Below are 24,850 nucleotides of genomic sequence, written 5' to 3'. Positions count from 1 at the left end.
GAAGGCTTCAAAGAGGATAGAGACTTTACTGAGTTTGGAAGGGTGGGTAGAGTTCAGGAATAGAGGTTAAAAGGTTGTCTAGACAGAGAGAACAGCATACAAAGATATGGAGAGAAGAAAGAATGAGGCCAGGTGCGGTGGCTCACGCCTGTAATCCCAACACTTTGGGAGGCCGAGGCGGGAGGATCACCTGAGGTCAGGAGTTCAAGAACAGCTTGGCCAACATGGTGAAACGCCGTCTCTATAAAAATACAAAAATTAGCTGGGCATGATGGCAGGTGCCTGTAGTCCCAGCTACTTGGGAGGCTGAGGCAGGAGAATCGCTTGAACCCAGGAGGCAGAGGTTGCAGTGAGCTGAGATCATGCCATTGCACTCCAGCCTGGGCAACAGAGCAAGACTCTGTCTCAAAAAAAAAAAAAAAAAAAAAAAAGCCCGATGCGGTAGCTCACACCTGTAATCCCAGCATTTTGGGAGGCCGAGGTGGGCAAATCACCTGAGGTCAGGAGTTGTGGGCGAAGGATTACCCAGGTGCTGAGGCAAGAGACTGAAGGCACAAACTGTTGCAGTATAATAAAATAGAATAAAGAATAGTTATAATACAAATTAGATATAGAGATGATTATAGACAATCAATCATTAGTATAAACATTATTAATCATTAGCTTTTAATATTACTCTTTGTTGCATTACTAATATAACCTAGGAATAACCAGCAGGTATAGGGCTAGGTGCTGAAGGGACATTGTGAGAAGTGACCTAGAAGGCAAGAGGTGAGCCCTCTGTCATGCCCGAATAAGGGCCGCTTAAGGGCTCCTTGGTCAAGCAGTAACACCAGTGCCTGGGAAGGCACCTGTTAGTGGACCGCGAAAGGGAGTCTCCCTTTCTTTGGAGGAGTAAGGGAACACTCTGCTCCACCAGCTTCTTGTGGGAGGCTGGATATTATCCAGGCCTGCCTGCAGTCATCCGGAGGCCTAAACCCCTCCCTGTGGTGCTGTGCTTCAGTAGTCATGCACCTTGTCCACTTTCATGTTCCTCCCGTACTCCTGGTTCCTCTTTGAAGTTCTTGGTAGATAGCAGTAGAACAAATAGTGAAATCTTAAAGTCTTTGATCTTTCTTTTAAGTGCATAGAAGAAAATGCTGGTGTATGCTGCCTTCCCTCTCTGCTTTGGCTACCTAAAAGGGAAGGGCCCCTGTCCCATGATCACGTGATTTGCTTGACCTTATCAATCACTTGGACAACTCACCCTTCTTACCCTGCCCCTTGTCTTGTATTCAATAAATATCAGCATGCCCAGCCATTCAGGGCCATTACCCATCTTCGCATCTTGGTGGTGGTGGTAGTGGTCCCCCAGGCCCAGCTGTTTTCTCTTTATCTCTTTGTCTTGTGTCTTTATTTCTTACAATCTCTTGTCTCCGCACACAGGGAGAACACCCACTAAGCCTCGTAGGGCTGGACCCTACAAAGAGTTCGAGACCAGCCTGATCAACATGGTGAAACCCCATCTCTACTAAAAATACAAAATTTAGCCAGGCATGGTGGCACACACATATAATCCCAGCTACTCAGGAGGCTGAGGCAGGAGAATCGCTTGAACCCGGGGGCGGGGGTGGGGGGCGGAGGTTGCAGTGAGCTGAGATCCTGCCACTGTACTCCAGCCTGGGCGACAGAGCAAGAATCTGTCTCCAAAAAAAAAAAAGGACCACTCAGGCATGTTCCTGGAGGATGACTTGAGTATTGCAAAAGTTCAGGGACAGATAACGAACCAAAGCAGTGGCTGCTGTTTGAAAGAAGGGGATGGCATCTAAAGATGCAGTTTGATGTCAACTTGGAAAATTCATTTGAATGTGGGGGTTAAAGGAAAAGAGAGGCATTGAGAGTGAGTCTAAGGCTTCTGGCTAATGATGATGACATCAAAGAGACGATGGTGACATGAAAAGGAGCAGATTCAGAGGAAAGTGAGTTCGGTCTGGAATATGTTTGAGGCATCTTAGGTCAGTTGGACACATGCTCCCGCAGCTGAGCAGAATGGTCTGGACTGGGGATACAGATTTAAGAACTGTTGTGGAATATGCAGGCATGGATGACATGTCTTAGAAAGAGCAAGGAAGGAACCAAGGGCTGAGCCCTGGGATAGAGCAGCATTTAAGAGACTTGGGGAGGAAGACTCGGAAGGGTGGCCAGGGAAGTACAGGGAGCCAAGAGAGCAGGGTCACAGAAGCCAAGGGGAGATGAGTTTCAAGAAGGAAGGATTGAAGAAGTGTCATATGTCATGGACAGGTGAAGCGAAACAAGGACTGTTGTCCAAGAGAAATGTCCACCGTATTTGGTAACTAATGCCATTTGGAAAAGCAGTTTTGAGCAGAACAAGCAGCAGATCAAGGTGGGCTAAGGAATGAATGGGGGGTGAGGAAGTGGGGATGTGACGCTTGGGATGGTTTCCGGATATTTGGCTTTAAGAAAACAAGTAAGATAGAGAAACACATAGTAAAGGGAGGGACTCTTATGGGAGGGACCTTACAAGGAGATGAGATCACTGAGACAGGCATTAATAAAGAAGATGCACCAAGGCGGGCGGGTCACTTGAGGCCAGGAGCTTGAGACCAGCCTGGCCAACATGGTGAAAACCCATCTCTATTAAAAATGCAAAAATTAGCTGGGCATGGTGGTGTGCGCCTGTAGTCCCCCATACTTGGGAGGCTGAGGCAGAAGAACCGCTTGAACCTGAGAGGCAGAGGTTGCAGTGAGCCGAGATCGCGCCACTGCACTCCAGCCTGGGCAACAGAGCAAGACTCTTTAAAAAAAAAAAAAAAAAAGCTGCAAACTCCTCAAGTCTCCATCAATTTATCAGTTTTAGATATTTTATATATTTATATATTGAGATTCTATATCAGTATCTCAAGAATGAAATATCTAGAAGGGATTCACTTTAGCCTAAAGAAAGGAGATTTATCACTTGTCAGAAGGGAGAAAGAAAGGACATGTGCAGACACAGATAGGTAATTGTGTAGGTGCATGTGGGCAGAGGGGAAGATAAAGAATTTTAGGCTCAAGTGCCTTAGATGACAAAGTTGCTGCCTGAGAGAGGAGGGTGGAAAGGGTGTAGACGCTTGCTCTGGGAGATAGGAAAGTGAGCAGCACCGAATGTTCTGGTAGGTTTGTAGACTCTTCAGTTTTATTTGCCCCAGTTTTTTGGGTGTGCAGTTTTCTCCATCTGAGAAGCTTTGAGGTATGAGCAGAGAGGTAGAGTATGCTTTAAAATGGGGATTGGAAGGGTGACTGTAGTAGATGATCTTGGGACAGGAGTATTGATCTGTTGGCTGTGGAGAGATGATGACACACTAGAGTGGGAAGGAATTGATGCCAGGACTGAGGCTGCTCTGGGTAAAAAATGAAAGAATAAGATATTGCTTTTGGTAAAAATTACAAACAGTGTAGATATCCACCAGTAGTAGACTGGTTGAATGAACTGTAGGATAAATGTGAAAAATTATATCTTAATGAGGTCAATTTGACATAAAAAGATCTCCAGGATATATTGTCAAGTGGGAAAAAAACCAAGCCTAAGTCTATAGAAAAACATCTGGAAGGATATATTCTATCAAGTTCCATTACATCCAAGGAAGGGAGTGAGATTGGGAAGGGATAAAGAATATTTACAACAATGTAGAGTCATCAATGAATTTATTTTATTTTAAAGATGTCTATGTACACCAAGTAAATACACACAGGGGGTTGTGCAGTTTGGTTTGTCTTCCACGCTGGCATGCAAAATTTTGGCAGATGTGAGTGGGCAGGCCAGGCGCCCCTTGCAGTGACCCTGGCTCTGAAAGGGATGCGGTGAAGGTGGGGAGCAGGAGGAGGAGGAGGATGTAGTGTGAAGCTTCTGGTGAAGGGTTTGCGTGTGTGTTGTTTCTTTTTTATGTAAGCGAATTATATTTCCCTTACATCTTGCTAAAGAGAAGGCTGCTCCCTCTGTGTCATCTCTCTCCTCATCTGCGCTACACCCTCACATTTTCTTATGTGTTTTTAAAAGAACCATGTGGTGGCAACATTACATAAAACCCCCTGGATTCTTAAGTGCCCTGCTGGCAGCAAATATTAGCCTAAGTCCACAGGCCCACAGGAACCTTCCTTCTACCCTAGTGGGTCTGGAGACAGCGTGGCTTGTCTACCCCACCGTTGCCCTCTTTTCTGTGAGTTGCAGCTTTAGTGCGAGGAGCCAGATTGGACCGCCTTCCTCAGAACAATGGTTTTCAAACTACTCCACAGAATCCTCAGGGTCTCGTAGGACGGTTCAAGGGCTCATTCGCTGAGGAGGCTTTGAACAGTCAGTCCTAAGGACCCTGAGGATTCTTCCACCAAAAAAAGAAAGTGCAAACTGCCCAGGTCTGCATTACTTTATTTTTTATATTGGGGTTCTACGTAAGATTTGTTTTGAAAAGCGTTTAAAAATAATCACTGCTTTGGATTCATTCCACACTCCACTGGTATTTTTCCCCCTGCAGTTCTCCCTAACTGCTAAAAGGAGCTCAGCAGGTAAAGGGAGCAGGGCCTCTTTCCCTTGAAGGAGTCATGGGCCAGTACAGCCTGCGCTTACCGGCTGGCATTCCCACTCAGCTTCCTTTCCTGACTTAGAAGCTGGGTGATAGGCTGCCCAGGTGCTGGAGAATCTTGGTCTTCCTCCTAGAAAAGACTGGATATCAGGACACCAGACTTTCTCTCCTGGTTTGGACTGGCTAGTGACCTCCATCCCTGCGGTTACCTAGAAAACCACCTTAGCACCATGTGGAAGGAAAGGACCATGTGAAACTAAAACAATAGTCCTCTTCGGTGTGGGGGGTGCTGCATACGGGCTGAGAATGGCTGGGAGAAGAGCCCTCAGGGTCAAGCCTTAGAGCTCCCCGCCTCTTGAAAATCCACCCTGCCCCTTTCTTTAAAGTGCACTTAATACCAGATGGGGACATTAGAGAAGGAACTCTTTGTGGAGAAAAAAAAAAATGTATATTGGGGAAAAGTCAGGCTCCAGCCTGAAAGGATGGCAAAGAGAGAGAGATTTTGCCAATGAGCTGGAAGCCCCCAAACCAAAGGTGGAGATGGGAGGAGCATGCCGCCCAGTATGGAATGAGAAAGAAATCCAGCTCATCGCTTCCACTTGAGGGCACTGTGACCAAAAAAAAAAAAAAAAAAAAAAAAAAAAAAAGACTCAGAAATTTCCCAGCCTATTCACCCACAAACCTAAGGAATCAATCATTTTTACTACACCTGCCTGTAACCATCTCCATGGAGAGATGAGCAGCCACTGACTGGCTGCTGGGAGCAGTCTGCCTCCTCCATTTTTCAAAATATTTTAAATCAACTCTGAGTTCTGGTCACAAGCTCTAGGGCAGGGAATATCAAAAGGAGCTTTGAAGAAAAAGGGAAATGGTCCCGTGAACAACCCATTTCTCAGTCCAGGGGAAAACAGGAAGAGGGAGGCAAAAGGCAGACTTTGTAGGGCAGAGGTAAACACCTGAATCCTTTGATTAAGGTGAGGGGTGTATGAAGAAAATTATATGTCTCAATTAGCAGCCCTTCCATTTTACCTTCCCCTGTGCTATATGTGAAAGAGGAGGGAGGAAGAGTCTATTTCTCTGTCTTATGATGCTAAGACATTCTTCTGCTTAAGGCTTTGTGTGCGTGTGTGCATGTGTGTGCATGTTTGTGTGTGCGTGTGTGTGTGTGTGAAGGGTCACAGCCCTCTAGCTCCCATTTTTCCTTTTGTCATCTCTGTGACCTCTACTCAGTGACTAACACCACTCAGTGTGAGACGAGTAGATGAGAAAGAAGAAACATTCACCCTCCTCCCTATTGCCCCAAATAAGGAAGGTAGACTATGCTTTGAAATTGCTAAATACATCAGTAGATACTTAGAGAATAAAACAGAAGAGAGACATAGCAGCAGCTTTTGATATATAGATACAGAGTACAAAGAGATACAGAGTAAGTAAGAGAAGACATCAAACATAGTACAGTCCAACAACAGGGGTTGGGGAGGGAGTTAGTATCAGAGACCACAGGTTTGCAGCATGCTGAGAGAAGAGGCCTCAGTCCCTCTTAGAAACTGGGAAAGAAAGAGAAAGAGGGTGTGAGGGCCCAGCTTGTAGCTCAACCAGAGAACAGGAACAGGTGGCATCTGCACACACTTTGGTTTACTGTCCTGTTCCTTCAACACCAACAAGTGGACCCCCCTACCACTGCCCCCCACAACCCAGGCTTGCACCTCCATCCCTAGGCCTCCCCAACATCTCTTCCACATTCCTACTTCTCTGCTTCTCAGGCTTTTCTGTCTGTGTGTGCCCGATTTACTATTCTGGGAAACCCCTGGAGAGGGCTCAGCTTAGATTCAGCCCAGTAAGAGACTGGCCATGTTCTCTGTGCCACTTCTGGGCCCCAAAGCAACCTTGGTGAGAAACCTGGTGACACACAAGAACAAAGAAGGTTCCTGTGCTGCTAAAGGAGACACCTGGGGACAGATGAGGAAAAAGAGGGGCTTTTCCACCTCCACTGAGCAAGATGGGAGGGGAGCGCTGACTGACTTCGTGGGCAGCTTCCTAAAGCTTACTGGTGGCATATACAGATGGGAGGAGGATGGGACATAGGTGCAGGCGTAAAGCAAACATCGCCTTAGCTGGAGATGCCTTAGTTCCAAAAACACCTATCCATCCAAAATTATTTCAGGGCGGAGGAACAGGTGGGGTTGAGATGGCCCCCCAGGGTCTCTTGATAGATCTGCGGTCTACCACCCCTGTGTGGCTCTCATCTACAGCGGCCAAGCTCACTTCTTTGGACGTATGACAGTGACCCCTAGTGGCATAAAGACAGTACTGTGGTTACCGCTGTAGCCTAAGGGAAAGCAAAAGGGGGCACGGCAGGTCAGTGTCCAGGTTACATGGGGCAGCACAGGCGTAGCCCCCAGCAGGGGAAAGCAGGAGTTGAGGGGTAACTACATAGTAAAAGTTTTGAGGTGGTAAAAAAAAAAAAGCAGCAGCAGCAGCCGGAGAACCAAAGAGGCTGTCAGCAAGAAGGGAAGCAACCTGAGGCTGGTCCGAGGAAGCAGCCTGACGCTACCTGAAAGTGCAGGTACGCAGCCGTGGGTGTGGAAGATTAGCTGGCTGCTGTCTCTTGGTGGAGAGGGAAAAGCTTGGCCTGGTCCTCAGCCTCATAGCCACACGGCAGGTCACTCCTGGAGGAAGACACCCACCATGATCAGCTCCACAGAAATGAAAGTATTCCTGTCATCATCGTTACTCTGCTCTGAGAGCATCCCTGTGAGATCACAAAGGGCAGGGACTATTTGCGTTTTACAGGAATGCAGGGAAATTCAAGGCCAGAGGGACGTAAATGACTTGTCCAATGTCACAAGGCTCCCAAAGGTAGGTGAGAAACGCAGTCATCAGATGCCCATGATGTTTTCACCCAGACCTTATCACTGGAATAGGAAGAAGCAAGATGGGATTGGAGGAGGGGAGATATTCTGCACTGAGGCAGGGGAGTGACTGGATCTCCTGGACAACACAGTGATGAAAAGAATGAGTCTCACTCCCTCCTCCTTCCCCCAGGGATCCAGGAACCTCCAAGTGGGGCACAAGGGAAATTTAATCATTTCTTCTAGTCCCACCCAGAGAACCCAGGGGTAGTGGGGACTGTTGTACCTATTGTCATTGATATCTGTGGCATTTCCTGAAGAGATCATCATTGAGAACACAGGATTAGAAGAAGAAAAAAGGAGACTGGGTGTTAGAAACAGTTTGCCCAAACCCTCTCCCATCTTAATCCCTTAGAGAAAAAGATAAGCTGTGACACTTTCTCCTTAATTATCCCAAGCTATATCATTATTTTGTTTGAGAAAAAGTCTCCCCAGCCCCTCACTAAGGAGAGGAAAAGGGAACTGGAAGGTAAGGGCTGGGATTGGCATGGTAATAGGAGGAATTCACTCCGAGGCAGCCTGAGACCTAAAGGGCTGGGCAGTGCTCAGGCTGTAGGTAAAGGGTCACTTTTTGTTCATATGTATTATTATTATTATTATTTTAGAGCCCAGGCTGAGTGCAGTGGCTGTTCACCGGTGTAATCACAGTGCACTTCAGCCTTAAGTTCCTGAGCTCAAGCACTCCTCCTATCTCAACCTCCCAAGTAACTGGGACTACAGGTGCATGCCACCACACCTGGCTATATGTATTTTTTTTTTTTTATTTGAAGCCTTGGCACACCAGAAAGGTTCAGTTAGTGTTTTTTGTAGACTAAGGTCACTTACTTTTATGCCTCTCAACTAGCCCTGAGGACCCCAAAGGTGGGATTACCCATCTTTTTCACTCACCATTGTCCATGTTGGCCTTCTGGTAGGAAGCCAAGGGGCCGCCAGAAGACGTGGCTCCACTGCTGGTACAGGAGTTGGCAAAGCTGGATGGAGCAGAGGAAAGAGGCAGCCTCTGGCACCCACCCTCCATTAGTCTGAGGACCACTAATCCACACTCACCCTCAGCGATAGAGCTGCTCAGCCTTCCCCATCCCCAGAGAGCAGAGGACAACAAACATGGCCACAGGCTGGGAGGGCAGACACCCACCTTCTAATCATAGGCATGAAGCTGAGAAAGGGTTTAGAAAAATAATTAAGCCACAACCAATAACTGACCCCACCCTATGCCTTCCAGGGTCCAGTGAGCCTTGGGTGGGACTCCAACCCACACTTGTGGTCACTCACTACATATCTGAGGTGGAGCTGGGTGTGGCCTGCAGGTAGAGATTCTGGTAGTTCTGGAAGAGGCTGTTGGTGTAACTGATGCACTCAGGGCTCCGGGTGCCATAGGGGTTGGTGGGTGAGGACGCCGGGTAGTGGCCAGGCCGGACAGGTTTGGCTGCAATAAAGAAAGAAAACAACCATGAGGAGGCTATGACCCTGCATTTGCCCCGGTCCCTGAGGTCATTTAGCTGGGGTTGAACTGAGTTGCTTGTAACATTATCACTTTTTTACTTTTTGGGGGGATGTGGGATGAGGCTAGGGGTATGTAAGAAGCAATAATCTAGTTGCTTGGCAATTAGTAATTTGCTAAATTTGCTTCAGGAGATACTCCCACCTTGCCTGCTAACACCTACTCACCAATCTGGGCAGAATGGCCCCGTTTGCCCGAGCTCTTGTAGCGAACGGCCTCCTTGATGCGGTCCACCTCCTGCTGGTACCGGCGCTTGTCCTTCATGGCGCCCTCCTTGGCCTCCTTCAGTGCACCCTCCAGGGCCTTAACTCTCTCAGCCGTAGCCCTAAGTCGTTTTTCCAATTTAGGAAGCTCACAACGCAGATCTGCATTGTCACGTACCAGCTATAGGACAAGCCAAAGGGAAGAAGTGGAAAGGAAGGCAAGTGACCCAAGACAGTCACCCAGAGGAGTGTACGGGACAGGGGTGAGGAGAGAGAATAAAGAAAAATCAGGGGTCAGAGAAGACAGAGACCATGTCATTTCCTCAAAAGGCCTCATTGCCTTTATGTAATGGACTGTTCTGTCCAGCTCATTCCTTCCCCCAGAGTGAATGGTGGGTGGCCAGGCATTAAAAAGTTATATAATTTTTTAGGCAGTAAAACCTGCCATCTCCACTGCAGCCCAGAACTCTTGTGGCAGTGCCTTGTCCCGTCTCCATCTGGCCTCCCCGACATCTCCCAGCATGTGCCAGACCAATAGCCCCAGGGCAACCATGGGGATGAGGACCCCCTTCCCCAGAGAGGGCTTTGTGGGCATGCAAAGGTGGGGCAGCAGGGGCACAGTAGCAGTTTGGTGACTGTGGCATTGAGGAGAATGGGTGCATGGCAGGTGCAGTGCAGGAGCAGAAGCTGGAATTCAGGAGCCCCCGATATACACACACAGACAGGCAGAGCCCGCCCCATAGGAAGGAAAGAAAATGTTTGAGGTCTCGCAAACATTTGGACTCATTACCTTCACATTCAGGGACTTCCTGGGTTATCCCTCCCCCAATGAAATTAAGCTACAGCGTGGTAGCAACCACCCTGCAGCCAGAAAAGACTTCCTGATCTTTTTATAGGTTCCACACAATGACTGGGGGCACTATAGGTTGCAAAAGGAGCAGGGCCTTGGAAGACAGCAGGTAAATCAGTGTAGCAGGGAACACCGCGGGCTCAAGGGGACAAGCTAGAAACTTTTCCATGCAGTTTCCATTTGGACAATTTATGGAGTATAAGCAATGTTTTGCTGTGACAATACATTAGTTTAATTGATAATAGGGCGCCGGGCGTGGTGGCTCACGCCTGTAATCCTAGCACTTTGGGAGGCCGAGGCGGGCGGATCACAAGGTCAGGAGATCGAGACCACGGTGAAACCCCGTCTCTACTAAAAATACAAAAAATTAGCCGGGCGCGGTAGTGGGCACCTGTAGTCCCAGCTACTCAGGAGGCTGAGGCAGGAGAATGGCGTGAACCCAGGAGGCGGAGCTTGCAGTGAGCCGAGATCGCGCCACTGCACTCCAGCCTGGGGGACACAGCGAGACTCCGTCTCAAAAAAAAAAAAAAAAAAATTGATAATAGGGCTATAGTCCTGGCTGTTAAGATTCTGTTAACTGAGAAGTTTTTATCTCCTTTTCCTTTTTACTCTTGTGTCTGCTGAGGTAGGAAACTGTAGTGAGTCCTCTATTTATCCTATAGGTGAGTCATTTTTGTTTTTTGGGATTTTGAACAGAGGCAGAGGCTTCAATGCAGATAAAGGAAACAGTGTGTGGTTGTGTTTTTTTGTGGAAAATTTTTTGGGGGCTTGCTCCATGGAGCAGGGCTTTCCCATAGACAGAGAGGCCCAGAGTGGCACACATACACTTTGTGTGTGTGTGTGTGTGTGTGTGTGTGTGTGTGTGTGTGTGTGTGTGTGTTTTAAGCAATATAATACGGATCTGGACGGAGAGGGAAAGTGAATGCAGGAATGAAAATCGAATGACAGAATTGATTTCAAATGTTTCCTATCTGCCTTTCAACTTTTCTATAATTTTGTTACTCAGTTTCATAATAAACAAAGGAAAAAAAAAAATCGCACCAAAGCCCTCTGCAGGCCTAAATAAAATAAATAAACTCTGTATATTATCACTGGGCACAGGTTTGGGATGCATTACCCAAAAAAAAAAAAAAGTACTGAATATTTACTATATAGGCTGGGCATTATACTGGGAGGAAAAGAAGTTTAAGTGCTAGGCTAGTGAGAATGTAAGTTTAAATGGAATCTTAAGGTAGATTTGAAAGGAAAGGAATGAAGTATAGGTTAGGGTTTATTTTATGAATTAGTTAAAAGGACCCGTTGACAGCTTGCTGAGCCTGTCTTCAAGGCTCAGATAGTTAGTGCTAGTGAGAGTGCCCCTGCCCAGCACACACCAAACATTTCCTGTCCTGACTCCTTTGGACTGCCCTTCTGCCTCCCCACCCCATACCTTTGAAACCCAGTCATCCACCTAAAGAACCGCAGCAGCAAGGAGTGGGACAGAGAGGCAGCAACTTAATACACAGGAGTTTTGACTGCGGCCCCAACCAGGGGCTGGCTGGACCATCTCAGGGACATTTTTTTTTAATTGAAACAGGGTCTCACTCTGTTACCTAGGCTGGAGTGCAGTGGCATGATCCCAGCTCACTGCAGCCTCTACTTCCTGGGCTCAAGCAATCACCCTACCTCAGCCTCCCAAGTAGCTGAGACTATGTGTGTGCACCACCACATCCGGCTAATTTTTGTATTTTTTGTAGAAATGGGGTTTCGCCATGTTGCCCAGGCTGGTCTTGAACTGCTGTGCTCAAGTGATCCGCCTGCCTCGGCTTCCTGAAGTGCTGGGACTACAGGCGTGCACGACTGTGCCTGGCCAGGGACATCATTTAATGTCCCTGCATGCCTGTCCCAGACCTAGACGATGGAGTTCTCTCCAGGAGAGAAGCCCAACTCCCTTGCTTCTTCTCGTCTCCCTGCCTTCCATCTCTGGGTAATGTCTAACCAGTTTCCCTCCTGTATATGTACAGTCCATGACTTTGTCAGTTTCAACCTCTCCCTCCAAGGTAGGCCTAGGGAATTCCACTTTGAGCAGACGTGGGTTAGAAACTTTGAGAAGGGAATACAGGCATAAAACAAAGAACAAGGTAAAAGTGGACCAAATATTGTATAAAGAAGGGATTAGTAGGGAAAGTAAAAGCGAACAGTAAGGAAAAAATGCAACTAGATTTTCCTGAATCCAAGGGGCCTCTGAGGATTTGGTATCCTAGGTACCTGGCCTCAAAAGTTCTCTTCACTCCTTCAGCAGCCTCTTACCTGTTTGTGAACCTTTGTAAGCTGTTCCAGGTTGTTCTCAAGAAAGGAAATCTTCTGCTTTTGGGAGTGAATCCCCCCACTGTCTTCGGGCTCCATTTCTGCACTCTGAGAACAGATAGAAGGAAAGACGCAGCTGTCCCAAGGCCAAACAGATCCCACCAAGACCAGGTCAAGCCAGTCCCATGGAGGGCAACAGGGGAGGGAGAAACCTAAGGATGGGAGGAGGATGTGGGGGCTGATAAGACCCCAAGGACAGCACTCACTTTCTTGACTCGAGTCGTGACGTCTTGAACGAACAGCTTGCGAAGGTTGTGGAGGGTCTGGAGTTCCCGGGCCTGGAAAGAATGATGAAAAATTGGGAATAGCCAGATACCAGGTCTGTCCTATTCCTCCAGAATTATAGGAACCTCCAGTTTCTACAGTGAGTCACTCATCCTTTAGCAAAAAATGTGTCTTGATTATGCTACAGAATGGCTGAAAAAGGGCAGGAGGAATAGGGTTAGGAAGAAATGAAGCCTTCCCACTCCCCAGTCCTGTGAATTTGGCACAGAAGGGAACCACTCACAACTGTCTCCTCCAGACCCTTGAGGTCCTGCTTGGACTGCTCATGTCGCTCGTACAGAAATCTGTAGCAAGAGAAATAAGGGAAATGGAAAGATCCCTCAGGACTCTCCTTCCTCCTGCCTCTTCCTCTATTACTTTTATCTCCATTTAAGTATTACTATTATTGTTCCTTTTTGAAACAGGGTCTCATTCTGTTACCTAGGCTAGATAGAGTACAGTGGTACAATCATGGCTCACTGTAGCCTCAACCTCCTGGGCTCAGGGGATCCTTCCCACCTCAGCCTCCCAAGCATCTGGGACCACAGACGTATGCCACCATGCCCAGCTAATTTTCGTATTTTTAGTAGAGACAGGGTTTTGCCACATTGCCCAGGCTAGTCTTGAACTACTGAGCTCAAGCAGTCCACCTGCTTCGGCCTCCCAAAGTGCTGAGATTACAGGTGTGAGCCATCACAGCCAGCCTATTATTGTTTATTACACAAGTTACTCATGTTTGCTGTGCAAAAATTAGAAAAGAATTTTAAAGAGAGAGATAAGCCGAGTTTTTATAAAAAGCCTATGATTCTACTATTCACAGATCAAACCAACATTAACCTTCTAGTGTCCATCTTTCCAGACTCTTTTTTCTATGCCTATATATCCATGTATCCATTTTTATGGGATCATACCATGCATATGGTTTTGTAACCTGCATTTTACACTGAATAGAACATCATAAACCTCCTTCCATACTGTGAATACTCAACGGCAGTCATTGCTGAGAGTGTCCTTTTTGTTCCTTCCCTACCCCATCATATTTTTCCCACGAGTCACCCCATCATGTCTGCGTGTGTATCCTGCCTCTGCAAGCATGTCTGAGTTCGCAGTTCTGAGCCTACAAGGCTGTGGGCTTACAGGCAAATCCATGCCACTCACGTCAGCTCCTGCAGCTTGGTGCTCTTCTCATGTTCTTCACTCTTCAGCTTCTCGTAGTCAGCCTGAAGCTTCTCTAACTCTAACTGGAGCTTCTGATTTAGGCTACAGAGCATCAGGAGGTAATGGAGAGGGGGGAAAAAGATGTTAATGAGGGGGAAGAGAAGACCAGCTCTTCAAACATCTTCCTTCTTAAACGAGTCCAGTTAGAATTGATGTGTCCAGTTTCAGATACCAGGGGCAGACTCAGGCCACCATCTCCATGACAGAGCCAGGAACCCTGACCTCTCTAACCCTGGGAGCCTCAAGGATAGGGACTAGTCCTTATTCCATGTATCTCCTGAGGTGGGGCTACAAAGTTGTGGCATTGTTGAGGGAATGACACACGGATGTTAAAGAATCAGATCCAGAGGGGACATGTGAGTTGGCACAGCAAGGTGACAGGACTGGGAGGGGCTGGAGTCGCCCTTGGGAACCCTTACTCTTTGAGCTCATCAATGGTCTTCTGCTTCTCGTTGATCTCATCCCGGAGCCGGGCCAGCTGCCGGTGATGGGCCTCCCGGTGACTCTCCATCTGCAGCTCCAGAGCCTTCTGCAAACAATCCCACCCCAAGCTCAAAGGCCAGACTCCCAGAAACAAGCTCTGTGAGAGCCAGCACAGCTTTCACCACACCAGGCCCCAACTATCCCTGACACCTTCCCCACTCACCTTCACTTCATCTGCATCCTGGGTATCAGGTTCCTTGTCCTTCAGGGCCACTTCATGCACAGTTTCTAAGGGAAAGAGGGGAAGACACCTGACATCAAACCTACTTCTTTCAGAAAGAACTTCATGTTGTGACCAGAACTCCGGGAAGGACTGGGGATGGGCCCACAGGGGTGTTCTTCTGTGTTAGGACTGTCCAATTTGATATAGCAGGAACAGAGAACAAGGGTGTATGGTTCATGTAAAATGAGCTACATGCAAAATCTTGGCTAATATATGAGTTGGCATCCATGATTTCAAGCTAATGCTTTGAGTGAGTGATCACTGGGGTGATTTCTTTTGATATTTCTGACTTCTCTGCCCTGGATGGTGGGATGGAGGAGTAAGAAGGCCTCACCCTGGGCCTGGAGCTTGGCCAGCTCATCACTCAAGGAGTCATAAGACTCTTCCAGGTGCCGCTTCTTTAGCTCCACGCTCTGCATGTATTCCGTAAGTGAGCGGATCTTGGCCTCGTGCTGGTGGGAGAAAGTTGGTGAGAGGAAGAAGATGGAGCAAAGAACACAACCCCAGGCCGCACAGATCTCCAACCCCAGCTCTGCTCGCAGCCCTCCCTCCTGCTACACTTCCTATGAGAGTGCAGGGTTGGGGGCCATTCCTATGGGGCTCTTCCTTTAGCTCCCTTGGCTCAGGGGGCAGTACCCGCCCTGAGCCTTTACTTTTTTGGCCCTGATCTGCACCCCTGCCACCCCAGCTTTTCTGTCCTTGCTTTCACTTGACCCCAGAACTTTGACCCCAGAACTTTTGACACCCACCTGGGTGTTAGGAGTTTTAGCCATAACCCCAGAGTAGCCTTCTTTCTCTCATGGCATCTGAAGGTTCTCAAACTTAGGCACTCACCTGAGAGATGAGAAGCTGGCAGGATGAGAGCTCCCGCCCAGTCACTTCCATCTTGCGGTGACATTCCACCTGGAGGTTCTCCAGCTGCCGGCACCGCTTGACCACAGACTTGACTTCTGACTTGATTTTGCTGATATAGAGTCGGGCCACAGTGAACTCCTCCTCGATGGCCCCACTGATCTCCACTGGCTAAGGGTGAGTAAAGGAGGAAGAGATGCTTCTTGGCTGCTGGGAAGCTTTATCCGTTCCCTCCCACCTTTTACCTACCCACACACACCCACGTATGCAGGGACTCAAATGGGATTGGTATTTTCCAAACGACCTTTAGCAGCTCTCTATCACTGGCATTTCACGTTAAATTCCTCTGCCCGCATTTAAAAATCCAAGTCTGTCTGGGTGCAGTAGCTCACGCCTGTAATCCCAGCACTTTGGGAGGCCGAGGTGGGTGGATCACCTTGAGGTCAGGAGTTCAAGACCAGCCTGGCCAACATGGTGGTGAAATCCTGTCTCTACTAAAAATACAAAATTAGCCAGGCATCATGGCACATGTCTGTAATCCCAGCTACTCAAGAGGCTGAGGCAGGAGAATCGCTTGAACCCAGGAGGCGGAGGTTGCAGTGAACTGAGATCACCACTGCACTCTAGCCTGGGCGACAGAGTGAGACTCCATCTCAAAAAAAAAAATTCAATTCTGGGCTGGGCTCGGTGGCTCATGCCTGTAATCCCAGCACTTTGGGAGGCCGAAGTGGGTGGACTACAAGGTCAGGAGTTCGAGAACAGCCTGGCCAATATGGTGAAACCCTGTCTCTACTAAAAATACAAAAAATTAGCCGGGAGTGGTGGTGTGTGCCTGTAGTCCCAGCTACTAGGGAGGCTGAGGCAGGAGAATTACTTGAACTGAGGTGGCGGAGGTTGCAGTGAGCCAAGATAACACCACTGCACTCCAGCCTGGCCAATAGAGCAAGACTCTGTCTCAAAAAAAAAAAAAAAAAAAAATCCAATTCTGACAGTCCCCCACTTATAAATAAATCTTATAAAGCAACATGATTTTATTTTGATCTGCTCAATCACGCAGATTATTCTCACACCCACAGATTTGCATATTTCATTCTTAACTCTGTATCTATGTCCCACCTCTAACTGCTGCTGTAAACACTGCTCTGTTGCTACTTCTTTTTATTATTATTATTATTTTTTTTTTTTGAGACGCAGTCTCGCTCTGTTGCCCAGGCTGGAGTGCAGCGGTGCATCTCTGCTCACTGCAAGCTCCGCCTCCCGGGTTCACGCCATTCTCCTGCCTCAGTCTCCTGCGTAGCTGGGACTACAGACACCCGCCACCATGCCCGGCTAATTTTTTGTATTTTTTTAGTAGAGACGGGGTTTCACTGTGTTAGCCAGTATGGTCTCGATCTCCTGACCTCGTGATCAGCCCACCTTGGCCTCCCAATTATTATTATTATTATTTTTTTGAGATGGAGTTTCGCTCTTGTTGCCCAGGCTGGAGTGCAGTGGTGTGATCTCGGCTCACTGCAACCTCTGCCTCCCGGGTTTAAGCGATTCCCCTGCCTCAGCCTCCCAAGTAGCTGGGATTACACGCATGAGTCACCACACCTGGCTAATTTTGTATTTTTAGTAGACACAGGGTTTCTCCATGTTGGTCAGGCTGGTCTCGAACTCCCGACCTCAGGTGATCTGCCCGCCTCGGCTCCCAAAGTGCTGCGATTACAGGCGTGAGTCACCGTGTACAGCCTCATTTTTTTTTAAGACAGGGTCTGGCTCTGTCACCCAGGCTGGAGTGCAGTAGCTCAATCATGGCTCACTGCAGCCTCAACCTCCCATACTCAGGTGATTCTCCCACCTCAGCCTCTCAAGTAGCTGGGACTACAGGCATGTGCCACCACGCCCCGCTAATTGTTTGCATTTTTTGTAAAGATAAGGTTTCACTGTGTCACCCAGGCTGGTCATGAACTCCTGGGTTCAAGTGATCCGCCTATCTCAGTCTCCTAAAATGTTGGGATTACAGATGTGAACCACCATGCCTGGCCTCCATTGCTTCTTTATTCAGTACCCTTTAGAATTTTTTTTTTTTTTTTGGCAGAGTCTTACTCTATAACCCAGGCTAGAGTGCAGTGGTGTGATCTCATTTCACTGTAACCTCCACCTCCCAGGTTCAAGCGATTCTCCTACCTCAGTCTCCTGAGCAGCTGGAATTACAGGTATACGTCACCATGCCTGGCTAATTTTTGTATTTTTAGTAGAGACAGGGTTTCACCATGTTGGTGAGGTCAGGTCTCGAACTCCTGACCTCAAGCAATCCGCCCGCCTTGGCCTCCCGAAGTGCTGGGATTACAGCCGTGAGCCACTGCACCCAACCTAGAATGTATCTTTTCAATTGGGTCTATGCAAGCCTCTACCTGTCTTCCTGGGTCTGGGTCAAAGGCATGTTCCCTGGCTCTCTGGCTGCCTTTCTCAGTATCTGCGAAGGCCTGGATGGCTCATCTTGCATCTTCCACTAGTGCCCAGCCTGAACAAGACTGCTGTCTCTCACCACTCACCAGCTTAATCTCCCCGTTGCCCACAATGACGCTGAACTCGCTCAGATCCTTCATCAGCCCGTTCAGCACCTCAGCAATTCGTTTTCGCTGATGTCCACTGACCTCCTGTAGCCGCTGCAACTCAGACTCCAGGGACAGCATGGTGGCCTGGGGACAGCCCCTCAGGTCATTCCTGTTGCCATCCTCCGGCTCCCCTGCCCAGCCCAGGCAGAGGCCTCTCCCTTCAAGCAAGACCCTGAGGGCTGCTATGAAGAGAACATAGGCCCTGCAAGAGAGTCTGGAAGGGAGAGGGACTTCGAGGGGAAAGTGCAGTGACAGGGTTGGGGAGGGACTCACAATGCACTGAACAGCAGGGCAGAGGTGCAGCCACCATACCGCCCTGGAAGGATGCAGAGGTTCCCTCAATATGGGAGATGTTCTGTGGTCAGGGAGCTGTTGGGCCATTGGTACACCACTTACCACCTTCTGAGACAGCTCATCCACCAGAAGCTGGTTCTGCTGGCTCTTCTCCTCCACCTCCTGGGACTTCTGGTCATAGTTCACAGCCAGCTCCTCCAGGGCCTGCAGCACTTCCTTCACCTCATCCTTAGCGGCATCGTTCTCTGATTGCAGGTGGCTCAGCTCCCGCTGGACCTTCTCGTTGTCTCCTCGGGTGGACACCAGCAGCTTCAAGGGAGAGGAGTGGCATGTGGGAAAGCTCACTGCCAGTGACCACTTCTATGGCCTTGGGTCTGGGAAGCTGAGCACTCCCACCCAAAATAAAGAGTTAAGAGGAAGTAGGCTTTAGGCTTCATAGAAATAGGGCAACAGAATGAATAATGAAGAAGCCCCCAGACTCTAAAATTTGTGCTTTAAGAAAAGCCCCAGCCGTGCACAGTGGCTCACGCCTGTAATCCCAACACTTTGGGAGGCCTAGCTAGGCGGATTGCCTGAGCTCAGGAGTTTGAGACCAGCCTGAGTAACGTGGCGAAACTCCATCTCTACAAAAAATACAAAAATTAGCCATGTGTGGTGGTGCACTTGTAGTCCCAGCTACTTAGGGGGCTGAGGCAGGAGGACTGCTTGACCTTGGAAGATCGAGGCTGCAGTGAGCTGAGACTGCACCACTGCATTCCAGCCTGGGTAACAAATTGAGACTCCATCTCTAAAAAAAAAAAAAGAAAGAAAGAAAGAAAAAAAAAGAAAAAGAAAAGAAAAGCCCCAGTGAGGTTCCCAGACTTCTATTGCTTGCGGGAGTGATTAATCCCTAAGCACAAAGCCCCTTCTTCCATCTGATTTTAAAAAGGTCTATTCCATGCCTTCCAGGGATGAACAGAACCCCTTTGCTCTCAGGTCCTGCCCTCCCTCCTGTTACCTCTTCCTGGTCCAGCATTTGCTGCTTGAGTTTCTCTATGAGTTGGCTTTGCTGGTTGATTTCATCATCCTGTTGGAGGCAACAGGGAAAGACAGGTGAAGGGAAGCTACTCCTTCCAGTTTAGACGTAAGAAGTTTGGGGGTAGAGGCAGGATCCTAATAAAAATCCAGATAGTATAAGCTTTGAGTTAGAAACCCCATATCCTACAAGAGGATCACCTGAGGCCAGGAGTTCAAGACCAGCCTGGGCAATATAGTGAAACTCTTGTCTCTACAAAAAATTTAAAATATTAGCTAGCCTGGTGGTGCATGCCTGTAATCCCAGTGCAATGAAAGGCCAAGGCGGGAGGATCGCTTGAGGCCAGGAGTTTGAGACCAGCCTGGGCAACAAAGTGAAACTCCATTTCTACCAAAAAAAAAAAAAAATTAGCTGGTTGTGGTGGTGTGCACCTGTAGTCCCAGCTGCTTCGGAGGCTGAGGTGGGGGAGGATCCCTTGAGTCCAGGAGTTTGAGGCTGCAGTGAGCTATTACTGCACCACTGCACTTCAGCCTGGGTAACAAAGCAAGACTCTTTCTCTCAAAGCAAAATAACAATAATAAATGAAAATAAAAATGTTTTTATGAATAATTATTATTATCATCATTTTTTTTGTTTTTTTGAGACAGAGTTTTGCTCTTGTTGCCCAGGCTGGAGTGCTAATGCACAATTTCGGCTCACTGCAACCTCCACCTCCCAGGTTCAAGTGATTCTTTGGCCTCAGCCTCCCAAGTAGCTGCGACTACAGGGATGCACCACCACACCTAGCTAAATTTTTTTTTTGGTATTTTTAGTAGAGACAGGGTTTCTCCATGTTGGTCAGGCTGGTCTCGAACTCCTGACCATAGGTGATCCACCTGCTTTGGCCTCCCAAAGTGCTGGTGTTACAGGCATGAGCCACTGTACCCGACCAAGAATTATTAACGAAGTAGGAAACCGTGCATAATATAATGCTGACATAATTACATATACAGGCTGGTCACGGTGGCTCACACCTGTAATCCCAGCACTTCGGGGGGCTGAGGCGGGTAGATCACCAGAGGTCAGGAGCTTGAGACCAGCCTAGCCAACATGGTGAAATACCATTTCTACCAAAAATACAAAAATTAGCCGGGCATGGTGGCACGTGCCTGTAATCCCAGTTATTCTGGAGGCTGAGGCAGGAGAATCACTTGAACCCGAGAGGCAGAGGTTGCAGTGAACCACAATCGTGCCACTGCACTCTAGCCTGGGTGACACAGCAAGACTCTGTCTCAGAAAAAAAATTTTTTAAAAATTACATATACAGTATATCTCAATTGCATGGTATATGTACAGAGAAAAACAAAAAGTGTTAAGTGTTATCTCTGAATAGTGGATGATTTTAATTTTCTTCTATACATTTATATTGATTTTTCCACATTTCAAGCATGAGCATTTATCCCTTTTAAAACCAGGAAGAAGCAATATAAGTGATTTTCTTTGATCCTCTACCTCTCATCCCACCCGGCGTGTCTCAGTGCCCTGCCTGGCCACCCTCACCTTGTCGTCAAGCTGCTTATAGAGGCGGCGGATCTCCTCCTCGTATTTCTGCCGCTCTTCGGGCGCAATGCGCACCACGATGGATGAGTTGTCATTCACAGGGGTCTCCTCACAGAGCTCAGCTCCCAGGGCTGCCTCCTCCCCAGCCAGGCGCTCCGTCTCAGGCACATTCTCTCCTGCAAAGGGGCAGGACAAGGTGAGGGATGGGAGAAGAAGCTGCATCCACGAGTTCTTCCTTCTCATTCTGCATGCCAAGACCTCTGGGCCCTTGAACTCTCTTGCCAGGTGGACCTTCTACCTTTTGGGAGTCTGGGAGGTAGGTAGTCAGGCCCCTCCCTTCCCTCATGACTGCTCTACTGCACCTGTCCAGAAACACAGTCCTTCTTCCTGGAGACTGAACTGGCCAGAAACATCACCCAAACAGAGTTGGCTCCCAAGCCGCCTCCTCCTCCTCCTCCTCCCCCCACTGCCCCTCACTCCCATCTATCCATCTCTAACCATTGCGCCACCGGCTCAGCTCAGCCTCTAGCTTCGCAATCGTCTCCTTCTGGGCCTTTGTCTTCTCCTTCTCCTTCTCATATTTCTTCTTCCACTGCTCAGCAGTCAACTCCAGATTTACTGAGGCAGTGTTCTTAATGGTCTTTGCCCTGGGTGAGGAGAAGAGGAACAAAGATATGAGACGTACGTTAGACTTGGGTGACCCTGAGGAGAGAGCCGCAGGGGCTGGGATGGGAAGCTGGGTACCAGGGATCCCTCTGGGGACCCTGCCACTGACCGCTGCCCAAACATCAGGGTGGACTTGGTCTCTGCATCATTGTAACTGGACGGTGAGCAACAGATGAACATAGTTGTCCGGCAGTTTCCCCCGAGAGAGTCCTGGAGAATCCTTGTCATTTTGCTGTCACGATATGGAACATAGCTTTTCTGGGGGAGGAAGGAGACCATGAATCAGAAATAAACAAATAAAATTCAACAGGGAATCAGAAAGGATAGTGGTGTCACCCGGGGATCAAGCAACCCATGAATTGGGGCATGATTATATGGTGGCATTAGCAGGTGGGGGAGGAAACGGGGTGGGGCTTGAGGGGTGAGGGGACCTAAGGATCACTCACAGTGCCCTCAGCCAGTGCGGAGATCACATTGCCCAGAGCTGACAGTGACTTGTTGATATTCTTTGCCTCATCCAGCACGGCTCCCTCTGCTCCAGTCTTGCTGACCTACCAGGGCAGTAAGAGATGAGTGTATATGAGCAGCTGCACATGGAGAGGGCTGTCACTACCTCATTCCAGGGCTCAGTCCACGGAGAAAGGAAGGAATGGGGAAGAAGATGGAGTAAAAGAGATCCTTGGCTGGGATTGGGGAAGGCCCTTCTTCTGTTCCCCTAAACTCTCTTGTCAAACACCACATTGCCCCTAACGCCTGCCACATATTATATGATTCCGTTTTGCTTTTTTGTTTTTTTTTTTCTGAGACAGAGTCTCACTCTTGTTCCCAGGCTGGAGTGCAATGGTGCGATCTCAGCTTACCACAACCTCCGCCTCCCAGGTTCAATAGGTTATCCTGCCTCAGCCTCCTGAGTAGCTGGGATTACAGGCATGTGCCACAAATGCCTGGCTAATTTTGCATTTTTTGTAGAGATGGGGTTTCTCCATGTTGGCCAGGCTGGTGATCCACCAGCCTCAGCCTCCCAAAGTGCTGGGATTACAGGTGTGAGCCACTGCGCCCAGCCATATGATTCCATTTATATGAAATGTTCAGGATAGGCAAATCCATAGAGACAGAAAGTAGATTAGAAATTGACAGGGGATGGGGTTAAGAGACAATGGAGAATGGTGTAAACCCGGGAGGCAGAGCTTGCACTGAGCCGAGATCCGGCCACTGCACTCCAGCCTGGGCGGTAGAGCGAGACTCCATCTCAAAAAAAAAAAAAAGAGAGAAAATGGAGAGTGACTGTGAATGGATGATGACAGTGGATAGCGTAATGGTTGTACAACCTTGGGAACATACTACAAACAACTGAATTGCGCTTTAAAATGGTGAACTTTATGGTATGTGAATTATATCCCAATACAAATCATTTTTTAGTTAAAAAACAGCTGGCCGGACACAGTGGCTCATGCCTGTAGTCCCAGTACTTTGGGAAGCTGAGGCAGGCAGATCATGAGGTCAGGAGTTCGAGACCAGCCTGGCCAACATGGTGAAACCCCGTCTCTACTAAAAATACAAAAATTAGCCGGGCTTGGTGGCAGGAGCCTGTAATCCCAGCTACTTGGGAGACTGAGGCAGAAGAATCACTTGAACCTGGGAGGCGGAGGTTGCAGTGAGCGGACAGCGTGCCACTGCACTCCTCCAGCCTGGGTGACAGAGCAAGAATCTGTCTCAAAAAAAAAAAAAAAGAGCCAAGGACCAGCCTGGCCAACATAGTGAAATCTCATTTCTACTAAAAATACAAAAAAAATTAGCCAGGCATGGTGGCGGGCACCTGTAATCCCAGCTACTTGGGAGGCTGAGGCAGGAGAATCACTTCAACCCAGAAGGCAGAGGTTGCAGTGAGCCGAGATGGTGCCACTGCAATCCAGCCTGGGCGACAGAGTGAGACTCTGTCTCAAAAAAAAAAAAAGAAAAGAGCCAAGGCTTCCACCCGCCCCATATCCACAGGACCCCCTACCTTCTCACTCCCTGCCAGGTCCACCAGATACAGCTTCCCACTGAGCTTCTGCTCCGTTTCCATGTTCTCCTGCTTGATGTTGATGAGGAAGATGCTGTGGCTCCGAGAGCTATGCTCATTCATGTCTGCAGGAGCAAGGGAGAAACAGGAACTGCACCACTCTGCAGAACTGAGGTCCTCAGCCCCAGGCTTCCACTGACCCCAGTCCCGCCCACCCAGAGAGAAGGCACCCACCAGAACTAGCCCTGCTGCCACATCTCCCAGGCAGCAGGGTCCTACAGACAAAGGGTCCTCCTCCTCTGTGGGGCACAGTGTTTCCTTGCTCACTTTTGAGTCCCTCCACCCCAAAGGACACAGAACACAGGTGGATCCTCAGACTCGAGAGATCCCCTTGTCTCCTCACTCACTGGTAACAGCCACATGACGGTTTGATTTCCCTTCATCAATCACATCCAGAATCTCCTCCGGGCTGGACACAAAGCGTTCAGTACAACCCTGTGGGGGACAAATGGACAGTGACCCATACGCTTTGTTTTTTAAGTTTGTATTTATTTATTTATTTTTATTATTATTTTTTTTCCTTTTGAGATGGAGCTCTGTTGCCCAGACTGGAGAGCAGTGTCGAGATCTCGGCTCACTGCAACCTCCACCTCCCGGGTTCAAGCGATTCTCCTGCCTCAGTCTCCCAAGAAGCTGGGATTACAGGCGCCTGCCACCACACCCAGCTACTTTTTGTATTTTTAGTAGAGATGGTGTTTTACCATGTTGGTCAGGCTGGTCTCAAAGTCCTGACCTCGTGATCCGCCTGCCTTGGCCTCCGAAAGTACTGGGATTACAGGTGTAAGCCACCGCGCCCAACTTTGTATTTATTTTTATCTTGTGTATTTACTACTTTTTTGAAACAGCAGTGGGCACGGTGGCTCACGCCCGTAATCCCAGCACTTTGGGAGGCCAAGGCGGGTGTAAACCTGAGGTCAGGATTTCGTGACCAGCCTGGCCAACATGGCAAAATCCCGTCTCTACTAAAAATACAAAATTAGCCAGACTTGGTGGCACATGCCTGTAATTCCAGCTACTCAGAAGGCTGAGGCAGGAGAATTGCTTGAACCCAGGAGGCTGAGGTTGCAGTGAGCCAAGATCAGGCGCCATTGTACCCCAGCCTGGGCAACGAGAGAGAAATTCTGTCTCAAAAAAAAAAAAAAGAAAAAGAAAAAAGAAAACAGTGTTGCAGTGGCTCACGCCTGTAATCCCAGCACACTGGGAGGCTGAGGTGGGCAGATCACCTGAGGTCAGGAGTTTGAGACCAGCCTGGCCAACATGGTGAAA

General features: G+C 48.6%; 2 protein-coding genes across 2 annotated transcripts in view; one reads left to right on the top strand and one right to left on the bottom strand.

Moving 5' to 3' along the window:
- DCTN2 (dynactin subunit 2) overlaps positions 1–24,850 on the top strand; it is a 76,159-nt gene that overhangs the window by 14,687 nt on the left and 36,622 nt on the right. The gene's annotated exons all lie outside the window — the stretch shown is intronic.
- Positions 4,991–24,850, bottom strand: part of KIF5A (kinesin family member 5A) — a 36,285-nt gene continuing 16,425 nt past the window's right edge. The window contains exons 7-29 of the mRNA XM_050747260.1: positions 23,932–24,019; positions 23,525–23,649; positions 21,969–22,073; positions 21,632–21,780; positions 21,355–21,503; positions 20,857–21,032; positions 19,300–19,368; positions 18,405–18,611; positions 17,946–18,092; positions 15,391–15,579; positions 14,891–15,008; positions 14,497–14,561; positions 14,270–14,379; positions 13,791–13,892; positions 12,877–12,937; positions 12,575–12,646; positions 12,312–12,416; positions 9,137–9,353; positions 8,741–8,894; positions 8,357–8,439; positions 7,695–7,722; positions 7,111–7,225; positions 4,991–6,103 (exon numbers count right to left, since the gene is read on the bottom strand). Coding sequence (XP_050603217.1) covers positions 7,147–7,225; positions 7,695–7,722; positions 8,357–8,439; positions 8,741–8,894; positions 9,137–9,353; positions 12,312–12,416; positions 12,575–12,646; positions 12,877–12,937; positions 13,791–13,892; positions 14,270–14,379; positions 14,497–14,561; positions 14,891–15,008; positions 15,391–15,579; positions 17,946–18,092; positions 18,405–18,611; positions 19,300–19,368; positions 20,857–21,032; positions 21,355–21,503; positions 21,632–21,780; positions 21,969–22,073; positions 23,525–23,649; positions 23,932–24,019 — 2,598 coding nt within the window. The 3' untranslated portion in view covers positions 4,991–6,103; positions 7,111–7,146. The remainder of the gene's footprint in view (positions 6,104–7,110; positions 7,226–7,694; positions 7,723–8,356; positions 8,440–8,740; positions 8,895–9,136; positions 9,354–12,311; positions 12,417–12,574; positions 12,647–12,876; positions 12,938–13,790; positions 13,893–14,269; positions 14,380–14,496; positions 14,562–14,890; positions 15,009–15,390; positions 15,580–17,945; positions 18,093–18,404; positions 18,612–19,299; positions 19,369–20,856; positions 21,033–21,354; positions 21,504–21,631; positions 21,781–21,968; positions 22,074–23,524; positions 23,650–23,931; positions 24,020–24,850) is intronic.

This window comes from Macaca thibetana, chromosome 11, assembly GCF_024542745.1.
Source record: "Macaca thibetana thibetana isolate TM-01 chromosome 11, ASM2454274v1, whole genome shotgun sequence".
NCBI lineage: Eukaryota > Metazoa > Chordata > Mammalia > Primates > Cercopithecidae > Macaca > Macaca thibetana.
Note: the sequence above shows the minus strand (reverse complement) of the source record. Positions and strands in the feature narration are given on the sequence as shown.